This window comes from Pseudophryne corroboree, chromosome 2 (assembly GCF_028390025.1).
Source record: "Pseudophryne corroboree isolate aPseCor3 chromosome 2, aPseCor3.hap2, whole genome shotgun sequence".
Lineage (NCBI taxonomy): Eukaryota > Metazoa > Chordata > Amphibia > Anura > Myobatrachidae > Pseudophryne > Pseudophryne corroboree.
Genome location: NC_086445.1, coordinates 257,760,718 through 257,782,360, shown reverse-complemented (window position 1 = coordinate 257,782,360; position 21,643 = coordinate 257,760,718). Strand labels below are relative to the sequence as shown.

The following is a 21,643-nucleotide window of genomic DNA, read 5'->3' as shown; positions in this document are numbered from 1 at the left end:
GAAACTCAGGAGAGCCTCCTAGAATGCACCCTTCTCGGCCGGGCACAAAAAATAAGAATTTACTTACCGATAATTCTATTTCTCGGAGTCCGTAGTGGATGCTGGGGTTCCTGAAAGGACCATGGGGAATAGCGGCTCCGCAGGAGACAGGGCACAAAAAAGTAAAGCTTTTACCAGATCAGGTGGTGTGCACTGGCTCCTCCCCCTATGACCCTCCTCCAGACTCCAGTTAGGTACTGTGCCCGGACGAGCGTACACAATAAGGGAGGCAATTTGAATCCCGGGTAAGACTCATACCAGCCACACCAATCACACCGTACAACTTGTGATCTAAACCCAGTTAACAGTATGATAACAGAAAGAGCCTCTTAAAGATGGCTCCTTAACAATATAACCCGAATTTGTTAACAATAACTATGTACAGTATTGCAGATAATCCGCACTTGGGATGGGCGCCCAGCATCCACTACGGACTCCGAGAAATAGAATTATCGGTAAGTAAATTCTTATTTTCTCTATCGTCCTAAGTGGATGCTGGGGTTCCTGAAAGGACCATGGGGATTATACCAAAGCTCCCAAACGGGCGGGAGAGTGCGGATGACTCTGCAGCACCGAATGAGAGAATTCCAAGTCCTCTTTTGCCAGGGTATCAAATTTGTAGAATTTTACAAACGTGTTTTCCCCCGACCACGTAGCTGCTCGACAGAATTGTAATGCCGAGACCCCTCGGGCAGCCGCCCAAGATGAGCCCACCTTCCTTGTGGAATGGGCCTTAACAGATTTAGGCTGTGGCAGGCCTGCCACAGAATGAGCAAGTTGAATTGTGTTACAAATCCAACGAGCAATCGTCTGCTTAGAAGCAGGGGCACCCAACTTGTTGGGTGCATATAGTATCAACAGCGAGTCAGATTTTCTGACTTCAGCCGTCCTTGAAATGTATATTTTTAAGGCTCTGACAACGTCCAACAACTTGGAGTCCTCCAAGTCGCCAGTGGCCGCAGGCACCACAATAGGTTGGTTCAGGTGAAACGCTGATACCACCTTAGGGAGAAAATGCGGACGAGTCCTCAGTTCTGCCCTATCCGAATGGAAGATTAGATAAGGGCTTTTATAAGATAAAGCCGCCAATTCAGATACTCTCCTGGCGGAAGCCAGGGCCAGTAACATAGTCACTTTCCATGTGAGATATTTAAAATCCACCTTTTTCAATGGTTCAAACCAATGGGATTTGAGGAAATCTAAAACTACATTTAGATCCCACGGTGCCACCGGAGGCACCACAGGAGGCTGTATATGCAGTACTCCTTTAACAAAAGTCTGTACCTCAGGAACTGAGGCCAATTCTTTTTGGAAGAATATTGACAGGGCCGAAATTTGAACCTTAATAGATCTCAATTTGAGACCCATAGACAATCCTGATTGTAGGAAATGTAGGAAACGACCCAGTTGAAATTCCTCCGTCGGAACACTCCGATCCTCGCACCACGCGACATATTTTCGCCAAATGCGGTGATAATGTTTCGCGGTGACTTCCTTCCTTGCCTTAATCAAGGTAGGAATGACTTCTTCTGGAATGCCTTTCCCTTTTAGGATCTGGCGTTCAACCGCCATGCCGTCAAACGCAGCCGCGGTAAGTCTTGAAAGAGACAGGGACCCTGTTGTAGCAGGTCCCTTCTCAGAAGTAGAGGGCACGGGTCGTCCGTGACCAACTCTTGAAGTTCCGGGTACCAAGTCCTTCTTGGCCAATCCGGAGCCACTAGTATTGTTCTTACTCCTCCTCACCGTATAATCTTCAATACCTTTGGTATGAGAGGTAGAGGAGGAAACACATATACTGATTTGTACACCCAAGGTGTTACCAGTGCGTCCACAGCTATTGCCTGTGGATCTCTTGACCTGGCGCAATACTTGTCCAGTTTCTTGTTGAGGCGAGACGCCATCATGTCTACCATTGGTCTTTCCCAACAGTTTATTAGCATGTGGAAGACTTCTGGATGAAGACCCCCCTCTCCCGGGTGAATATCGTGTCTGCTGAGGAAGTCTGCTTCCCAGTTGTCCACGCCCGGGAAGAACACTGCTGACAGTGCTATTACGTGATTCTCCGCCCAGCGAAGAATCTTGGCAGCTTCTGCCATTGCACTCCTGCTTCTTGTGCCGCCCTGTCTGTTTACATGGGCGACCGCCGTGATGTTGTCCGACTGAATCAACACCGGTTTTCCTTGCAGGAGTGGTTCCGCCTGGCTTAGAGCATTTTAGATTGCTCTTAGTACCAGAATGTTTATGTGAAGAGACTTTTCCAGGTTCGTCCATACCCCCTGGAAGTTTCTTCCTTGTGTGACTGCTCCCCAACCTCTCAGGCTGGCGTCCGTGGTCACCAGGATCAAATCCTGTATGCCGAATCTGCGGCCCTCCAATAGATGAGCCTTTTGCAACCACCACAGAAGATATACCCTTGTCCTTGGCGACAGGGTTATTCGCAGGTGCATCTGAGGATGCGACCCTGACCATTTGTCCAACAGATCCCTTTGGAAAATTCTTGCATGGAATCTGCCGAATGGAATTGCTTCGTAAAAAGCCACCATTTTTCCCAGGACTCTTGTGCATTGATGTACAGACACCTTTCCTGGTTTTAGGAGGTTCCTGACAGGTCGGATAACTCCTTGGCTTTTTCCTCGGGAAGAAAAACCTTTTTCTGAACCGTGTCCAGAATCATCCCTAGGAACAGCAGACGTATCGTCGGAAAACAGCTGCGATTCTTGGAATATTTAGAATCCAGTCGTGCCGTCGAAGAACTACTTTAGATAGTGCTCTTCCGACCTCCAACTGTTCTCTGGAACTTGCCCTTTTTAGGTCGTGCAAGTAAGGGATAATTTAGATGCCTTTTTTCTTTGAAGAAACATCTTTTCGGCCATTACCTTGGTAAAAAGGCCCGGGGTGCCGTGGATAATTCAAACGGCATCGTCTGAAACTGATATTGACAGTTCTGTACCACGAACCAGAGGTACCCTTGATGAGAAGGACAAAATTTGGACATGGAGGTAATCCTTGATGTCCAGGGACACCATATAGTCCCCTTTTTTCCGGTTCGCTATCACTGCTCTGAGTGACTTTATCTCGATTTGAACCTTTTATGTAAGTGTTCAAAACATTTTAGATTTAGACTATGTGTCACCAAGCCGTCTGGCTTCAGTACCACAATATAGTGTGGAAAAATAATACCCTTTTCCTTGTCGTAGGAGGGGTACTTTGATTATCACCTGCTGGATATACAGCTTGTGAATTGTTTCCAATGCTGCCTCCCTGTCGGAGGGAGCCGTTGGTAAAGCAGACTTCAGGAACCTGCGAGGAGAAGATGTCTCGACTCTCCAATCTTTACCCCTGGGATAATACTCGTACGATCTAGGGGTCAACTTGCGAGTGATCCCACTGCGCCCTGAGACTCTTGAGACTACCCCCCCACCTTGAGTCCGCTTGCACGGCCCCAGCGTCATGCTGAGGACTTGGCAGACGCGGTGGAGGGCTTCTTTTCCTGGGAAAGGGCTGCCTGCTGCAGTCTACTTCCCTTACCTCTATGTCTGGGCAGATATGACTGGCCTTTTGCCTGCATGCCCTCATGGGAAAGGAAAGATTGAGGCTGAAAAGACGGTGTCTTTTTTAGCTGAGATGTAACTTGGGGTAAAAAAGGTTGGATTTCCCAGCTGTTGCTGTGGTCCCCAGGTCCGATGGACCGACCCCCAAATAACTCCTTCCCTTTATACAGCAATACTTCCATCTGCCGTATGGGATCTGTATCACCTGACCACTGTCGTGTCCCTGACATCTTCTGGGAGATATGGACAACGCACTTATCTTGATGCCAGAGAGCAAATATCCCTCTGTGCATCTCACATACATATATATAGAATGCATCCTATTAAATGCTCTACATGAATAAAATATTTTCAGTCAGGGAATCCGACCAAGCCAACCCAGCACTGCATCTCCAGGCTGATGGCGATCGCTGGTCGCAGTATAACCACCGTATGTGTGTATATACTTTTTAGGATATTTTTCCAGCTTCCTATCAGCTGGCTCCTTGAGGGCGGCCGTATCTGGAGACGGTAACGCCACTTGATAAGCGTGTGAGCGCCTTATCACCCTAAGGGGTGTTTCCCAACGTACCCTAATTTCTGGCGGGAAAGGGTATAACGCCAATATTTGCTATCGGGGTAACCCTACGCATCATCACACACTTCATTTTATTTTATCTGATTCAGGAAAAACTACAGGTAGTTTTTTCCACTCCCACATAATACCCTTTCTTGTGGTACTTGTAGTATCAGAAACACGTAACACCTCCTTCATTGCCCTTAACGTGTGGCCCTAATGAGAAATACGTTTGTTTATTCACCGTCGACACTGTATTCAGTGTCCGTGTCTGTGTCTGTGTCGACCGACTGAGGTAAATGGGCGTTTTTAAAACCCCTGACGGTGTTTCTGAGACGCCTGGACCGGTCCTAATAGATTGTCGGCCGTCTCATGTCGTCAACCGACCTTGCAGCGTGTTGACATTCTCACGTAATTCTCTAAATAAGCCATCCATTCCGGTGTCGACTCCCTAGAGAGTGACATCACCATTACAGGCAATTTCTCCGCCTCCTCACCAACATCGTCCTCATACATGTCGACACACACGTACCGACACACAGCACACACACCGGGAATGCTCTGACAGAGGACAGGACCCACTAGCCCTTTGGGGAGACAGAGGGAGAGTCTGCCAGCACACACCAAAAACGCTATAATTATATAGGGACAACCTTATATAAGTGTTTCTCCCTTATAGCATCTTTTATATATATATACAATATCGCCAAAATCAGTGCCCCCCCTCTCTGTTTTAACCCTGTTTCTGTAGTGCAGTGCAGGGGAGAGCCTGGGAGCCTTCTCTCCAGCTTTTCTGTGAGAGAAAATGGCGCTGTGTGCTGAGGAGATAGGCCCCGCCCCTTTTACGGCGGGCTCGTCTCCCGCTATTTTTGAAGTTAGGCAGGGGTTAAATATCTCCATATAGCCTCTGTGGGCTATATGTGAGGTATTTTTTTGCCTCTAATAAGGTTTTTATTTGCCTCTCAGAGCGCCCCCCCCAGCGCTCTGCACCCTCAGTGACTGTTGTGTGAAGTGTGCTGAGAGGAAAATGGCGCACAGCTGCAGTGCTGTGCGCTACCTTTATGAAGACTCAGGAGTCTTCAGCCGCCGATTTTGGACCTCTTCTCTCTTCAGCGTCTGCAAGGGGGCCGGCGGCGCGGCTCCGGTGACCATCCAGGCTGTACCTGTGATCGTCCCTCTGGAGCTAGTGTCCAGTAGCCAAGCAGCAAATCCACTCTGCACGCAGGTGAGTTCACTACTTCTCCCCTAAGTCCCTCGTTGCAGTGATCCTGTTGCCAGCAGGACTCACTGTAAAGTAAAAAACCTAAGCTAAACTTTCTCTAAGCAGCTCTTTAGGAGAGCCACCTAGATTGCACCCTTCTCGTTCGGGCACAAAATCTAACTAGAGTCTGGAGGAGGGTCATAGGGGGAGGAGCCAGTGCACACCACCTGATCTGGTAAAAGCTTTACTTTTTTGTGCCCTGTCTCCTGCGGAGCCGCTATTCCCCATGGTCCTTTCAGGAACCCCAGCATCCACTTAGGACGATAGAGAAATCTACTCTAACTGAGGCTTGGAGGAGGGTCATAGGGGGAGGAGCCAGTGCACACCGGGTAGTCCTAAAGCTTTTACTTTTGTGCCCAGTCTCCTGCGGAGCCGCTATTCCCCATGGTCCTTACGGAGTTCCCAGCATCCACTAGGACGTCAGAGAAATAGGTGTGAGACTGACGTCCACAGCCGGGGGATCTTCCCAAATTTTCCTGCAATCCGGAGAAAATGGGAAAGTGCGCAGAGAGCACCTTGTCACCTGGTATTTCCTATCGGGGTTTTTCCAGGCCAACTTAAACATGTAATCTAATTCCTTAGAATCAGGGAAAGTGACACTAACCTTTTTCTGGGAGGAGAAGAACGACTGCTTTGCTGCATCGTCTTCCACTGGGATTTTTAATACATCCCTGATGGCAAGTTCAATCCCCTGTGCTGGAGATGAATCCTCTGTAATAGGGTCCAGCTCCTCCCCCTCCTCCAGTCCCTCTTCATCAGATTCTGAGAATAAAAGTCAGGGAGTCCACATTTATGTGTCCCTGAGCAAGAGAGAGGGTTCGTCTGTCATCTCCCTTTGCAGCCTGGACTGCTACAGCCTGCTGCAGCTGCTGTGTCTTTAGACTAGTTGCAGTGAGCTGAGAAGACATATCAGCCATAATGGTTTTTATAGTACCTAACCAGGAGGGCTCCTGAATCTCCTCCCCAGCTTCCTCACTAACTTGGGAGGACTGGCTGCATTGTTCACATGAGAGGGAAACAGCAACGGAGGGAGAGATGCTGATATTACAAACGTTACATAATTGATGTTTTACCATGTTTACAGGAGACAAAACACTCACACACAACACACAGACAAGTATATATAGCAAGCCTGCCCAGACTGGTATGCGAGTATGTAAAATCCTCTGGAGCTGTGCATCCTCTCCTGAGGGCACATTTTTCTAAACTGGCTGTGGGAGGGGGCATAGAGGGGAGGAGCCGGCACACCCAGTTGAAGAAATTTAAAGTGCACCAGCTCCTTTGGACTCCATCTATACCCCAAGACCCCAGTATCCCTAATGGATGCTAGAGAAAAAAGTTTAGCTTGCAAAAATCTATTATCAATTAAATAGCGGCATCTATCAATTACCTGGCAATAAGCAAGTCTACAGAAGAACTCGTGTGTAGATGATGGGTGCACTTTAAATTCAAGTTACACTAACAGACCAAAGATTAGTAATAAGTTACTCACCTGCAGGTATGCTGGGAACATATCCTCCAGTTTACTCTTTTTCCTGCCTCTTCGTTTCTTTTTCTCATCACCCTCCGCCGTTCCTGGCTCCGCACCACCTATTGTAGGGGTCTCTGGTGGTGCTGTAAAAACACAAACAATTTAGCTTTTTTTTTGGTGGGTGGAGTTTCATAGTTTATTTTAAGATGAAGGGAATATAGAAATATCGGAAAAACAGATTATCTATTGATGTGTCTTCGCTGTTTGAAAGAACAGGATTATTCAGTGGTTTTGGTTATACATTACAGAGTGAAGTATCCTACCATCCTCTAGGTGAAAATCTTGGCTCTGGCTCTCACGGAAGGCCTCCAAAAAAGCAGCGTGACCCTTCTTTGACCGTGTATGTGTTTTTCTCTGTCTAATCATGAAGCCACCAATGCCTAGGAGGCAATTATGTTGGATATTGTCATAGAGATGCCACCTATAAATACACAAAACTCAAACATAGTTCCCCCACACACCGAATGTTGGTTATTACCTGGCCTATAGGGTTTCCGTTTCTTTTTCTTTGCATCTTCTGAATCTTCCATTCCTTTCCCAATCTCCATTTCCCCTATAGCATCACGCTCAGGACTGCCAGGAGGCTCTGTCTTGATGTCACATAGCATAGGTTCATGATTACCACCTAAAAAATAAAATAAAAAGGGAAACAAAAACCTTTACAAAAAGGACTCTTTCACAAGTCAAGCTAGGTTGATACTATGAACGTGTCCATTTTGCAGACTCTTGCTATTGCCAAAATCAGGGCTCACCTTCTGCTTTCTGCTCCTCGCACTCTACATCCCCGTCCTTCCTTTCTTCAGATGCGCCATGTTCTGGACCATCCAGGAAAATCTCCCCGCTTGTACTTAACCGGGACCGCCTAGGTTTTTTCTTCTGGATGGGGGATAATGTAAGGCTACGCAGTACGGCCATACCAGCCTCAGTCAACCAAACGCCTTCAAATCGGAAGTATTGAGGCTCTACAATTTAGTCATTTTACAAAAATTAAAGTTACTTTGAATACTTTTAAGCAGATTCATATCTCAAAGAGTAAACTTTACAAACTTAAAACGAAAGCAATTCTAAGTGGAAAAAGTAAGATTGCCCATGCTTACCTGGCTCCTTAATCTTAACTGGACTCGGAGGAAGGATTACTGGAACTAGTGTTAGATAGGTAAAAAGAAAAAATTATTTGAAAAGCAGACATTTAATGAAAACAATGCCATTTTATACACAATGTAAATAGTATCAATGACAGTAGACTAAAAGCTCATAAATAAGCTAAGATAATGCATTGTTGCAGGCTATAAAAGTTACACACATACACACACACACTAGCTCTGTACATACCGACTGGTTTTATGATGTAAGGCTGACAGGATGCACAGTCAAAGCCTTCATCTGCAGCCTGCTCTACCTCCTCTTCTGTGAATAGGTTCTCGCACACTGCATGGAGCCACCTGCTCAAAACAGCAAAAAATTACAAAAAAATTGCTTAATATCTTATCTTCCAAGAAGACTAAATAATAAAAGGGATCATAAGCCAAAAAGCACTACTTACCTCTCACAGTTTTGACACTGTATTAGAAGATCACCTTCCAAATAGTTGAGGTGGCACACCGGGCAGCTAACCAAACTACCACAAGGTGCACAATGTGTATAGTTATTCTGCCACTCTGCATGGAAGCCAGGGCTGAGAGAGCCACACTGCATGCAGCTAACACACCTGCAAGAAGACAACCTTGTTTTCATATTCGCAGTGCCCATTCATTTTTCAACAGGGAAACTGCACAGATAATGATGGCTATACATGGTGAAATTAACCATTAATTGACTGCTGGGCAAAAGTGCTAATTGCATATCTAATGCAAAGCAGCATAATATTGCAATACTACCAACATACATAGCCTAGATTTGAAAGATTTGGAATTAGATATGTAGGGGAGTACAATCTTTAAAGCCAAAGTGGTAGAATAAAAGTACGTTTGTTTTAGATTAAAGGAAAAAAGGATAACGCAAAACACAAAGCAAAAGAGACTTGCTCAAGCTGGATAACACAGAAGGATGTAACAATTACAGCACTAGTCTGAGTGCTTACCATTTGCATTTCCAGCCACCCTTGGGCACAGTGTGCAGAGGAGGATCTAGACAGTAAGTGTGGTAACTGATGTCACAGTCATCACAGAGCAACAGGCGAGAGGGGTCTGTGGCCTTGCCGCACACTTCGCACACTATGCACTCTACACATCGCCAGCCTTTTAGTAGCATCACCTTTGTAATCTAGATGTAGAAGAAGCAGGTATTTAAAGTCACCAATAGAACATTTTAAACAAAAAGGTTATTATATATGAAAGTTTTAGCTATAGGACCCTCTCACTTTAAGCAACGTCAATCCCCAATTCACAAAGTCCGAATCATAACCGATTGTCATGATGTACACGGATACCCCAGGATTACTATTCATTGACCACTTTACATACTTATTTAAGTACCTTGCTGTTTACACAGTAGGGGTGATAGCACTGCGAACACTGGGAACATGCCAAAAGATGACCCTCTGAGCCACGTCCAAAGCTGCCGCAAACCACGCACATATCCTACATAACAGAAATGGTATAGATGAGAAGCCATGATGATGCTACAGTGCACACAGTCTACGCTGTAACTAGAACCACCACAAAACGTCTCACCTGCATGAGCACAAACTTGTCTGTATTGGAAAAGAGCACCACTGTGTTTTGCATCGTGTCATCCTCTTCGTCGTCGTCCTCTTTACCAGGAGAACTCTCTACATCTGCCATCTGAAAAGGAGAATACAAAGTCTTTGTAAATGTGAACTTCCCAGTACATCATTGCAATACAATGCTACACAATAAAACAGATTAAACAGGAGAGCATTAGACAGCTCCATTTAAATGCAAATATTATATTAGGAAAGGGACAAAAAGCCACCTCAACCTAGTACAATATGGATTTGTCAAATCTTTGCACTAATATACTAGGGTAAATGTAATGGCCTGTACGTTGCAGGTTGATCTTTCTGTTCCAAAAAATTGCCACTTAAAATATAAAACTGCCAAAATCCCAGGACTGCCTGTTACTGGCAGGGTATTCATCAGAATCCAGATGGTGGTGCAGAGCAACAGAATATCTAACACATTCAATTAATGAAAACACATGCATGCAATAGACTAAAATGTATCAAAATTCTTTTAGTTAGTCCATAATAGATGGAATAGAACGCCAAATGAGCATTTCCTTGTTAGCATAGGATCTTTACCAATGGCTAGTTAATCACTTTAAAAACATTCTATGGCATTGGGGATAGGCATATGAATAACCTTACAAAGAAGTAAGGTTCAAAAAGGGTTGAAAGGATTTAAAAAAAAAAAATGGGCAGACTAGATGGGCCAAGTGGTTCTTATCTGCCGTCAAATTCTATGTTTCTATGGTTACTCCTGTTCTATTAAATCTGGCCATAAACCTAAAGATTTATTGTCCGATATGGCTGGTTGGAATGAAAACCTGGTTATGTATAGGAGCAAATGACAATTGACCATTTGCTCCTAAATGCCGTAAAACTGACAAAAAAACGGTCGTTCAACCAAATTGGTTAAAATCAAATGGATTTAACCAATTTGTCTGATTGACTATTTTTGTCCGTTTTCCAGTGTTTGGAAGCAAATGGTCAATTATTACTATTATTATTATCATCATATTTTATATGGCACCACAAAGGAACCACAGTGCCCAATTACAGAGTACATAAATAATCAAAACAGGAAAACAGCAACTTACAGTCGAAGACATTATAGGACAAGCACAGTGTAACTAAACATAGCTACATCAGCAGATGACACTGAAATAAGCATCATTGGGGGCGAAAACCGCAAGATTTGGGGCAGTTGAGGATTATTAAAGTAAGAAAAGAATAAGCACATGAGGGAAGAGGGCCCTACTCATGAGAGCTTACAGTCTAAAGTCCAAAACTGTTGTCTGCTCTCATCAATTGCCAGATTTTCGTTCCAACTAGCCAGAGCGGACAACAAATCTTTAGGTGTATGGCCAGCTTAACTCTACCCCTGTGGGTACAACACATTCAAGCTAGGTGTTTCATGCACTGTACAAGTAAAACTGACAGTGTATGTTCAATACGAGGTGTGATTGATAAGTACCAGTGTTGGGCAAGAAAAAAAAAATTTTATTGGGAAAATTTGGATTTATTTTTCAACATAGTGCCCTTACAGCTCGATACACTTGGCCCAACGATAGATATTCCAACTTTTTCAAGCCCTCCCAAAAATAGGATTTGTCGAACTCTGCGAAATAGGCTTGTTTCGGCGATGACCTCCTCGTTCGTTGCGTATCTTGTTCCACCCAGCCATTTTTTCATGTTTGGAAACAGGGAGAAGTCGCAGGGGGTAAAATCTGGAGAATTCGGCGGATGTGGCAGCAATTCATTGCCCAATTCTACCAATTATGCTGTGGCGACGTGGGACGAATGTGCCAGTGCATTGTCGTGGTGGAAAAGCACTTTTTTCTTCGCCAAGTGGGGCCGTTTTCTCTTCAATGAGTCATCGAATCTGCCCAATAATTGAGCATAATACGGTCCTGTGGTCATTCTTCCCTTTTCCAAATAGTCAAAGATTATGCTTTCAAATCCCAGAGGTCATTGACCATGACCTTTCCGGCCAATAGAACAGTCTTTGCCTTCTTTGGTGCACGGTGGCCAGGTGAAGTCCACTGTTTTGACTGTTCCTTTATTTCTGGTGTGTAGTGATGGATCCATGCTTCATCAACAGTCACGAAATAGCTCAGAAACTCCTTTGGATTGCGCTTAAACAGGTCCAAACACTGCTCTGAAGTGGTCATTCAATTCCGCTTGTTGTCCACAGTGAGCAAACGTGGCATCCATCTTGCTGATAGCTTTGTCATGCCCAAATGTTCATGTAGGATATTCTGCACACGTTCACATGAGATGCCTACGATCTCAACAATCTTTCTGATCTTCCCTCACCGGTCTGCCAATAAAATATCATGGATTTTGTTGACCATTTCATCCGTAGTCACCTCAATTGGGTGACTTGGATGCTCTTCATCGAGGACGGATGTACAACCACGCTTGAATTCATTGAAACAATCTCTGATGGCTGTCATCGGCGATGAAAGGTCCCCATTAACGGCTTCCAACTTTTCTTTGATTTCCTCACGTCTTCCCATTCAAAATAAAAATCTAATCACCGATCAGTTCTCCATAGTTAGAAAAAAATCAAAACTTGCTCACTTCTAACAGCTACCAAAACAGAAGTACACAAATTTATCTGAAATTCTGACTGTCGTTGTTTGACAGATGACACTAAACGATGATATACAGGGTTGACGTCCGTGGCGCCATCTGTCTTCAAACATGAGTACTTATCAATCACCCCTCGTACATGTTCTGTTTCAGCAGCGGCACCAGCGTTGCATCCCAGGAACGTTTATTTAGTCACATTTTGGATACTGGTGAAACAGGTTTGTATTGTTTGAACAATTTGGACAGAGATTTGGTAGAATGGAAGAGGCGCTCCTGATGGGTGGATATACCTGCTGCCTCTCTCTTGCACCACTGGATTAATCCCAGAAGATAATCCAAAAAAGATAAGACTGAGTTCGGAGTGTGGGTGCAGGGAGTTGGCGCTGGAAGGGGTGGGGAAGGAAGCTGATGATTCAGCTGGAGAGTTATGGGTTTTTTTGAGGAATGGAGAAAGGAATTGATAAAAATACTTATCTCGGAGTTTTCGGTATATTTCTGATTCTCAAGAGAGGGATGATTTTTCTTTCAGGGATGATGTAGTCAGACGACCCTGGACGTTTTCAGTGAAGTTCTGAATCCTGAGAAAGTGATGATTTTTCCTCCAGGGGTGATGCAATCAAATGGCGTAATGATATGAAAAAACACAAGATAGCAAATTTTGGGTTTTGGAAGGCCTCAATGTGGATGGTAAACACTTTTTTGAATAGGGAGGGATCTTGCGTAGATGGATCATACCTCACTTACAAAAGTGAGAAGGGTTGGAAACACAAAGGTTTCTTTAGATAATGGTGCTGGAATTTTCAGCGTACCTAACTTACAATAAAGGGTGTGAATATAAACATATCAAGGTATCTTTGCAAGCTGTGCTGCGTACCGGTACTCACTGTAGAGGGTGTATTCAGTCTGCACGTCAAGGTTTCTTTTATCCAATCAGCATGCTTATTCAGCCTCCCATGTATAAAAAGGGGTTTATTGGATAAAAACAAATGAGTAAAACAATGAAAAACACACGAGGGGAGTGTTGGCCACGAGGGGGGAACCGCTAGACAGGGAAAATGGGTAGGACCTTTCAAGAAGCTCACATGGCCCGGTACCAAAGAAACTTCAAAAAATTCAAGAAGGTCGTACCTTTTCCCGGTCGGGCAGAACTTCCAAGCTAAGTGGACCAGGATCCTCCTCCCATCCAACGCGTTTCGAGAAGACTCTCTTTATCAAGGCCTTGATAAAGAGAGTCTTCTCGAAACGCGTTGGCTGGGAGGAGGATCTTGGTCCACTTAGCTTGGAAGTTCTGCCCGACCGGGAAAAGGTACGACATTCTTGAATTTTTTGAAGTTTCTTTGGTACCGGGCCATGTGAGCTTCTTGAAAGGTCCTACCCATTTTCCCTGTCTAGCGGTTCCCCCCTCGTGGCCAACACTCCCCTCGTGTGTTTTTCATTGTTTTACTCATTTGTTTTTATCCAATAAACCCCTTTTTATACATGGGAGGCTGAATAAGCATGCTGATTGTATAAAAGAAACCTTGACGTGCAGACTGAATACACCCTCTACAGTGAGTACCGGTACGCAGCACAGCTTGCAAAGATACCTTGATATGTTTATATCCACACCCTTTATTGTAAGTTAGGTACGCTGAAAATTTCAGCACCATTATCTAAAGAAACCTTTATGTGTTTCCAACCCTTCTCACTTTTGTAAGTGAGGTATGATCCATCTACCCAAGATCCCTCCCTATTCAAAAAAGTGTTTACCATCCACATTGAGGCCTTCCAAAACCCAAAATTTGCTATCTTGTGTTTTTTCATATCATTACGCCGTTTGATTGCATCACCCCTGGAGGAAAAATCATCACTTTCTCAGGATTCAGAACTTCACTGAAAACGTCCAGGGTCGTCTGACTACATCATCCCTGAAAGAAAAATCATCCCTCTCTTGAGAATCAGAAATATACCGAAAACTCCGAGATAAGTATTTTTATCAATTCCTTTCTCCATTCCTCAAAAAAACCCATAACTCTCCAGCTGAATCATCAGCTTCCTTCCCCACCCCTTCCAGCGCCAACTCCCTGCACCCACACTCCGAACTCAGGTTTGTATTGTTGTAGTGTGGCGTTTGTGTTGTCAAACACAGTCACGTGTTCTGTTACTCTGGTGTTCCTGGTGATGAATATGTTGTACTGATGTAAAGCATTTTGTATGAAACAAGTAACTGCAGTGTGAATATGTGTTAAGAGTTGCACATAATTGTCCTGCAGTGTAATAAAATTAAGCAAAGTTTTTTTGGAAATTGTTAATCAAGGTTGTAAGGCAGAGGTCCTCAAACTCGGTCCTCGGGGGCCCACACAGTGCATGTTTTGCAGGTCTCATCACAGAATCGTAAGTGAAATAATTAGCTCCACCTGTGGACCTTTTAAAATGTGTCAGTGAGTAATTAATACAGCTGTGCACCTGCTGGGTTACCTGCAAAACATGCACTGTGTGGGCCCCCGAGGACCTCTGTTGTAAGGTATGCCTTTTCATTTTTCGAATTCTGGACTTTAGGAGGGTTGGTGTAACCTCCAATGAAGTTTAGGGCCTATGCAACTTTTTACTTACGTTTTCATTACAAAATGATCATACATAAGGGCTACTGACAAAGATACAAAAATTAAGTGGTTCATAAACAAGTAAAAAAGGATGAGGATACATTTCAGCTGGATTGCCATGGTCTGGAGAGAATATGGACAATAAAAACTAAACAAAACAAGTGGACAGGAGAAGAAATAATAACATATACAGAATAGAGAACAGGATATAGCCAGATGCAAAGAACATTGGGGCAGATGTATTAACCTGGAGAAGGCATAAGGAAATGATAAACCAGTGATAAATGCAAGGTGATAAATGCACCAGCCAATCAGCTCCAATATGTAAATTAACAGTTAGGATCTGATTGGCTGCTGTGTTTATAACCTTGCGCTTATCACTGGTTTATAACTTCCTTATGCCTTCTCCAGGTTAATAAATCTGCCCCATTATTTCCCATGAAGCAATTCTCTGCAGCAATTCTTATGCTGGTTTGCACACATACAAGTGCATTCATTTACAGATAAATACACTTGGAAAAAATTAAAAAATGTTCTTCATTTTGTTTATTAAAATCAAAATAATTACTATGAAAAAATGAATTTTTCTTACAGGTAAAGTCTCAATGGAAGAGGTTGTAGATTTTAATCTCGATCTTCCTCTACCTCTGCTGTTACCGGCACCACTCCCTCCACGGGGTCGTCTCCTTCCAGGAAAGCTGCTACTTCGGCCCTATATATACATATATATATCACAATAAGTTATGACTTTTAAAGGGCTCAAACATGCTTCAAAAGACTGTCAATGTAAATATACAATTAAGCTTCAAAAAACATCTTTAAAACCTTCCCAAGTCCCTTCAGTGCTACTATGCCCCAGATTAAAACAAATCAGGACCTAACAATAGGATGGGGGACTACAGGAGGCAAGGAGGTTAAAAAAAAACCACGCCTTCACAGTGCACCTGCCCCAAATATAGGGTTCATTATACAGACAACAGTAAGAGCGGATGGAAAACATTATGCATGGCTAGATAAGGGCAGGGCACCCTTTTCATTCCCTACAGATGCTGGCTTTCAAGACAAGTTTGCTTCCACATGGGATGGGCATTAGTAAATTTACACTTTGAAAAAGTTATTCCTCAAGATTACCTACACAGTTCTACCATATGCAATGGATTGGTGGTTACAGATTTAAGCACGCTCAACATGTATGTGAAGATTTCTGTTATAGTAAGGACATCTTGAAGACATGGATGGAGGACAAAAGGATCGATGAAATGCAGCGCAGATGATCAAACAAAGAACAAATTAAAAGGGGCCTGGACCAGTAGTAAGATTTCTGGTTATGGTATAGCCCTGTTATGGTATGGTCTGGTGCTTGCTACGGTAAAAATAAGAATTTACTTACCGATAATTCTATTTCTCGTAGTCCGTAGTGGATGCTGGGGACTCCGTCAGGACCATGGGGATTAGCGGCTCCGCAGGAGACAGGGCACAAAAATAAAAGCTTTAGGATCAGGTGGTGTGCACTGGCTCCTCCCCCTATGACCCTCCTCCAAGCCTCAGTTAGGATACTGTGCCCGGACGAGCGTACACAATAAGGAAGGATTTTGAATCCCGGGTAAGACTCATACCAGCCACACCAATTACACTGTACAACCTGTGATCTGAACCCAGTTAACAGCATGATAACAGCGGAGCATCTGAAAAGATGGCTCACAACAATAATAACCCGATTTTTGTAACAATAACTATGTACAAGTATTGCAGACAATCCGCACTTGGGATGGGCGCCCAGCATCCACTACGGACTACGAGAAATAGAATTATCGGTAAGTAAATTCTTATTTTCTCTGACGTCCTAAGTGGATGCTGGGGACTCCGTCAGGACCATGGGGATTATACCAAAGCTCCCAAACGGGCGGGAGAGTGCGGATGACTCTGCAGCACCGAATGAGAGAACTCCAGGTCCTCCTCAGTCAGGGTGTGCCCCTGACCAAGTATCAGCTCGGCAAAGTTGTAAAGCCGAGACCCCTCGGGCAGCCGCCCAAGATGAGCCCACCTTCCTTGTGGAATGGGCATTTACATATTTTGGCTGTGGCAGGCCTGCCACAGAATGTGCAAGCTGAATTGTACTACACATCCAACTAGCAATCGTCTGCTTAGAAGCAAGAGCACCCAGTTTGTTGGGTGCATACAGGATAACAGCAAGTCAGTTTTCCTGACTCCAGCCGTCCTGGAAACTATATTTTCAGGGCCCTGACAACATCTAGCAACTTGGAGTCCTCCAAGTCCCTAGTAGCCGCAGGTACCACAATAAGCTGGTTCGGGTGAAACACTGACACCACCTTAGGGAGAAACTGGGGATGAGTCCGCAGCTCTGCCCTGTCCGAATGGACAATCAGATATGGGCTTTTTTGAGACAAACGCCGCCAATTCTGACACTCGCCTGGCCGAGGCCAGGGCCAACAGCATGGTCACTTTCCCTGTGAGATATTTCAAATCCACAGATTTGAGCGGTTTAAACCAATGTGATTTTAGGAATCCCAGAACTACGTTGAGATCCCACAGTGCCACTGGAGGCACAAAAGGGGGTTGTATATGCAGTACTCCCTTGACAAACTTCTGGACTTCAGGAACTGAAGCCAATTCTTTCTGGAAGAAAATCGACAGGGCCGAAATTTGAACCTTAATGGACCCCAATTTGAGGCCCATAGACACTCCTGTTTGCAGGAAATGCAGGAAACGACGAGTTGAAATTTCTTCATGGGGCCTTCCTGGCCTCACACCACGCAACATATTTTCGCCACATGTGGTGATAATGTTGTGCGGTCACCTCCTTCCTGGCTTTGACCAGGGTAGGAATGACCTCTTCCGGAATGCCTTTTTCCCTTAGGATCCGGCGTTCAACCGCCATGCCGTCAAACGCAGCCGCGGTAAGTCTTGGAACAGACATGGTACTTGCTGAAGCAAGTCCCTTCTTAGCGGCAGAGGCCATGAGTCCTCTGTGAGCATCTCTTGAAGTTCCGGGTACCAAGTCCTTCTTGGCCAATCCGGAGCCACGAGTATAGTTCTTACTCCTCTACGTCTTATAATTCTCAAAACCTTGGGTATGAGAAGCAGAGGAGGGAAGACATACACCGACTGGTACACCCACGGTGTTACCAGAACGTCCACAGCTATTGCCTGAGGGTCTTTTGACCTGGCGCAATACTTGTCCAGTTTTTTGTTCAGGCGGGACGCCATCATGTCCACCTTTGGTCTTTTCCAACGGTTCACAATCATGTGGAAGACTTCCCGATGAAGTCCCCACTCTCCCGGGTGGAGGTTGTGCCTGCTGAGGAAGTCTGCTTCCCAGTTGTCCACTCCCGGAATGAACACTGCTGACAGTGCTATCACATGATTTTCCGCCCAGCGAAAAATCCTTGCAGTTTCTGCCATTGCCCTCCTGCTTCTTGTGCCGCCCTGTCTGTTTACGTGGGCGACTGCCGTGATGTTGTCCCACTGGATCAATACCGGCTGACCTTGAAGCAGAGGTCTTGCTAAGCTTAGAGCATTGTAAATTGCCCTTAGCTCCAGTATATTTATGTGGAGAAAAATCTCCAGACTTGATCACACTCCCTGGAAATTTTTTCCCTGTGTGACTGCTCCCCAGACTCTCAGGCTGGCCTCCGTGGTCACCAGCATCCAATCCTGAATGCCGAATCTGCGGCCCTCTAGAAGATGAGCACTCTGTAACCACCACAGGAGAGACACCCTTGTCCTTGGAGATAGGGTTATCCGCTGATGCATCTGAAAATGCGATCCGGACCATTTGTCCAGCAGATCCCACTGAAAAGTTCTTGCGTGGAATCTGCCGAATGGAATCGCTTCGTAATAAGCCACCATTTTTCCCAGGACTCTTGTGCAATGAGGCACTGACACTTTTCCTGGTTTTAGGAGGTTCCTGACTAGCTCGGATAACTCCCTGGCTTTCTCCTCCGGGAGAAACACCTTTTTCTGGACTGTGTCCAGAACCATCCCTAGGAACAGCAGACGTGTCGTCGGAAACGGCTGCGATTTTGGATATTTAAAATCCACCCGTGCTGTCGTAGAGCTACTTGAGATAGTGCTACTCCGACTTCCAACTGTTCACTGGACCTTGCCCTTATCAGGAGATCGTCCAAGTAAGGGATAATTAAGACGCCTTTTCTTTGAAGAAGAATCATCATTTCGGCCATTACTTTGGTAAAGACCCGGGGTGCCGTGGACAATCCAAACGGCAGCGTCTGAAACTGATAGTGACAGTTCCGTACCACGAACCTGAGGTACCCTTGGTGAGAAGGGCAATTTGGGACATGGAGGTAAGCATCCTTGATGTCCAGGGACACCATATAGTCCCCTTCTTCCTGGTTCGCTATCACTGCTCTGAGTGACTCCATCTTGATTTGAACCTTTGTATGTAAGTGTTCAAAGATTTCCCATTTAGAATAGGTCTCACCGAGCCGTCTGGCTTCAGTACCACAATATAGTGTGGAATAATACCCCTTTCCTTGTTGTAGGAGGGGTACTTTGATTATCACCTGCTGGGAATACAGCTTGTGAATTGTTTCCAATACTGCCTCCCTGTCGGAGGAAGACGTTGGTAAAGCAGACATCAGGAGCCTGCGAGGGGGATACGTCTCGAATCTCCAGTCTGTACCCCTGGGATACTACTTGTAGGATCCAGGGGTCCACTTGCGAGTGAGCCCACTACGCGCTGAAACTCTTGAGACGACCCCCCACCGCACTTGAGTCCGCTTGTACGGCCCCAGCGTCATGCTGAGGACTTGGCAGAAGCTGTGGAGGGCTTCTGTTCCTGGGAATGGGCTGCCTGCTGCAGTCTTCTTCCCTTTCCTCTATCCCTGGGCAGATATGACTGGCCTTTTGCCCGCTTGCCCTTATGGGGACGAAAGGACTGAGGATGAAAAGACGGTGTCTTTTTCTGCTGAGATGTGATTTGGGGTAAAAAAGGTGGATTTTCCAGCTGTTGCCGAGGCCACCAGGTCCGATGGACCGACCCCAAATAACTCCTCCCCTTTATACGGCAATACTTCCATGTGCCGTTTGGAATCTGCATCACCTGACCACTGTCGTGTCCATAAACATCTTCTGGCAGATATGGACATCGCACTTACTCTTGATGCCAGAGTGCAAATATCCCTCTGTGCATCTCGCATATATAGAAATGCATCCTTTAAATGCTCTATAGTCAATAAAATACTGTCCCTGTCAAGGGTATCAATATTTTCAGTCAGGGAATCCGACCAAGCCACCCCAGCGCTGCACATCCAGGCTGAGGCGATCGCTGGTCGCAGTATAACACCAGTATGTGTGTATATACCTTTTTAGGATATTTTCCAGCCTCTCAGCTGGCTCCTTGAGGGCGGCCCTATCTGGAGACGGTACCGCCACTTCTTTTGATAAGCGTGTGAGCGCCTTATCCACCCTAAAGGGTGTTTCCCAACGCGCCCTAACTTCTGGCGGGAAAGGGTATACCGCCATTAATTTTCTATCGGGGGAAACCCACGCATCATCACACACTTCATTTAATTTATCTGATTCAGGAAAAACTACAGGTAGTTTTTTCACACCCCACATAATACCCTTCTTGTGGTACTTGTAGTATCAGAAATATGTAACACCTCCTTCATTGCCCTTAACATGTAACGTGTGGCCCTAAAGGAAAATACGTTTGTTTCTTCACCGTCGACACTGGAGTCAGTGTCCGTGTCTGTGTCGACCGACTGAGGTAAATGAGCGTTTTACAGCCCCTGACGGTGTTTGAGACGCCTGGACAGGTACTAATTTGTTTGCCGGCGTCTCATGTCGTCAACCGACCTTGCAGCGTGTTGACATTATCACGTAATTCCTTAAATAAGCCATCCATTCCGGTGTCGACTCCCTAGAGAGTGACATCACCATTTCAGGCAATTGCTCCGCCTCCTCACCAACATCGTCCTCATACATGTCGACACACACGTACCGACACACAGCACACACACAGGGAATGCTCTGATAGAGGACAGGACCCCACTAGCCCTTTGGGGAGACAGAGGGAGAGTTTGCCAGCACACACCAAAAACGCTATAATTATACAGGGACAACCTTTATATAAGTGTTTTTCCCTTATAGCATTTTAATATATATATATATACATATCGCCAAATAAGTGCCCCCCCTCTCTGTTTTAACCCTGTTTCTGTAGTGCAGTGCAGGGGAGAGCCTGGGAGCCTTCCCACCAGCATTTCTGTGAGGGAAAATGGCGCTGTGTGCTGAGGAGAATAGGCCCCGCCCCCTTTTCGGCGGGCTTCTTCTCCCGTTTTTCTGAGACCTGGCAGGGGTTAAATACATCCATATAACCCCCAGGGGCTATATGTGATGTATTTTTAGCCAGAATAAGGTACTATCATTGCTGCCCAGGGCGCCCCCCCCCAGCGCCCTGCACCCTCAGTGACCGCTGCTATGAAGTGTGCTGACAACAATGGCGCACAGCTGCAGTGCTGTGCGCTACCTTATGAAGACTGAAGAGTCTTCTGCCGCCGTTTCTGGACCTTCACTTTTCGGCATCTGCAAGGGGGTCGGCGGCGCGGCTCCGGGACGAACCCCAGGGTGAGACCTGTGTTCCGACTCCCTCTGGAGCTAATGGTGTCCAGTAGCCTAAGAAGCCAATCCATCCTGCACGCAGGTGAGTTCACTTCTCTCCCCTAAGTCCCTCGTAGCAGTGAGCCTGTTGCCAGCAGGACTCACTGAAAATAAAAACCTAACAAACTTTTACTCTAAGCAGCTCTTTAGGAGAGCCACCTAGATTGCACCCTTCTCGGCCGGGCACAAAAATCTAACTG

General features: G+C 45.5%; 1 protein-coding gene across 4 annotated transcripts in view; it reads right to left on the bottom strand.

Moving 5' to 3' along the window:
- KMT2D (lysine methyltransferase 2D) overlaps positions 1 to 21,643 on the bottom strand; it is a 381,440-nt gene that overhangs the window by 236,099 nt on the left and 123,698 nt on the right. For all 4 annotated transcript variants that reach the window (XM_063952696.1, XM_063952698.1, XM_063952697.1 and 1 more), the window contains exons 12-22: positions 15,391 to 15,510; positions 9,611 to 9,721; positions 9,413 to 9,517; positions 9,019 to 9,200; positions 8,482 to 8,646; positions 8,271 to 8,380; positions 8,036 to 8,080; positions 7,691 to 7,900; positions 7,417 to 7,563; positions 7,202 to 7,318; positions 6,900 to 7,021 (exon numbers count right to left, since the gene is read on the bottom strand). In XM_063952696.1, coding sequence (XP_063808766.1) covers positions 6,900 to 7,021; positions 7,202 to 7,318; positions 7,417 to 7,563; positions 7,691 to 7,900; positions 8,036 to 8,080; positions 8,271 to 8,380; positions 8,482 to 8,646; positions 9,019 to 9,200; positions 9,413 to 9,517; positions 9,611 to 9,721; positions 15,391 to 15,510 — 1,434 coding nt within the window. The remainder of the gene's footprint in view (positions 1 to 6,899; positions 7,022 to 7,201; positions 7,319 to 7,416; positions 7,564 to 7,690; positions 7,901 to 8,035; positions 8,081 to 8,270; positions 8,381 to 8,481; positions 8,647 to 9,018; positions 9,201 to 9,412; positions 9,518 to 9,610; positions 9,722 to 15,390; positions 15,511 to 21,643) is intronic.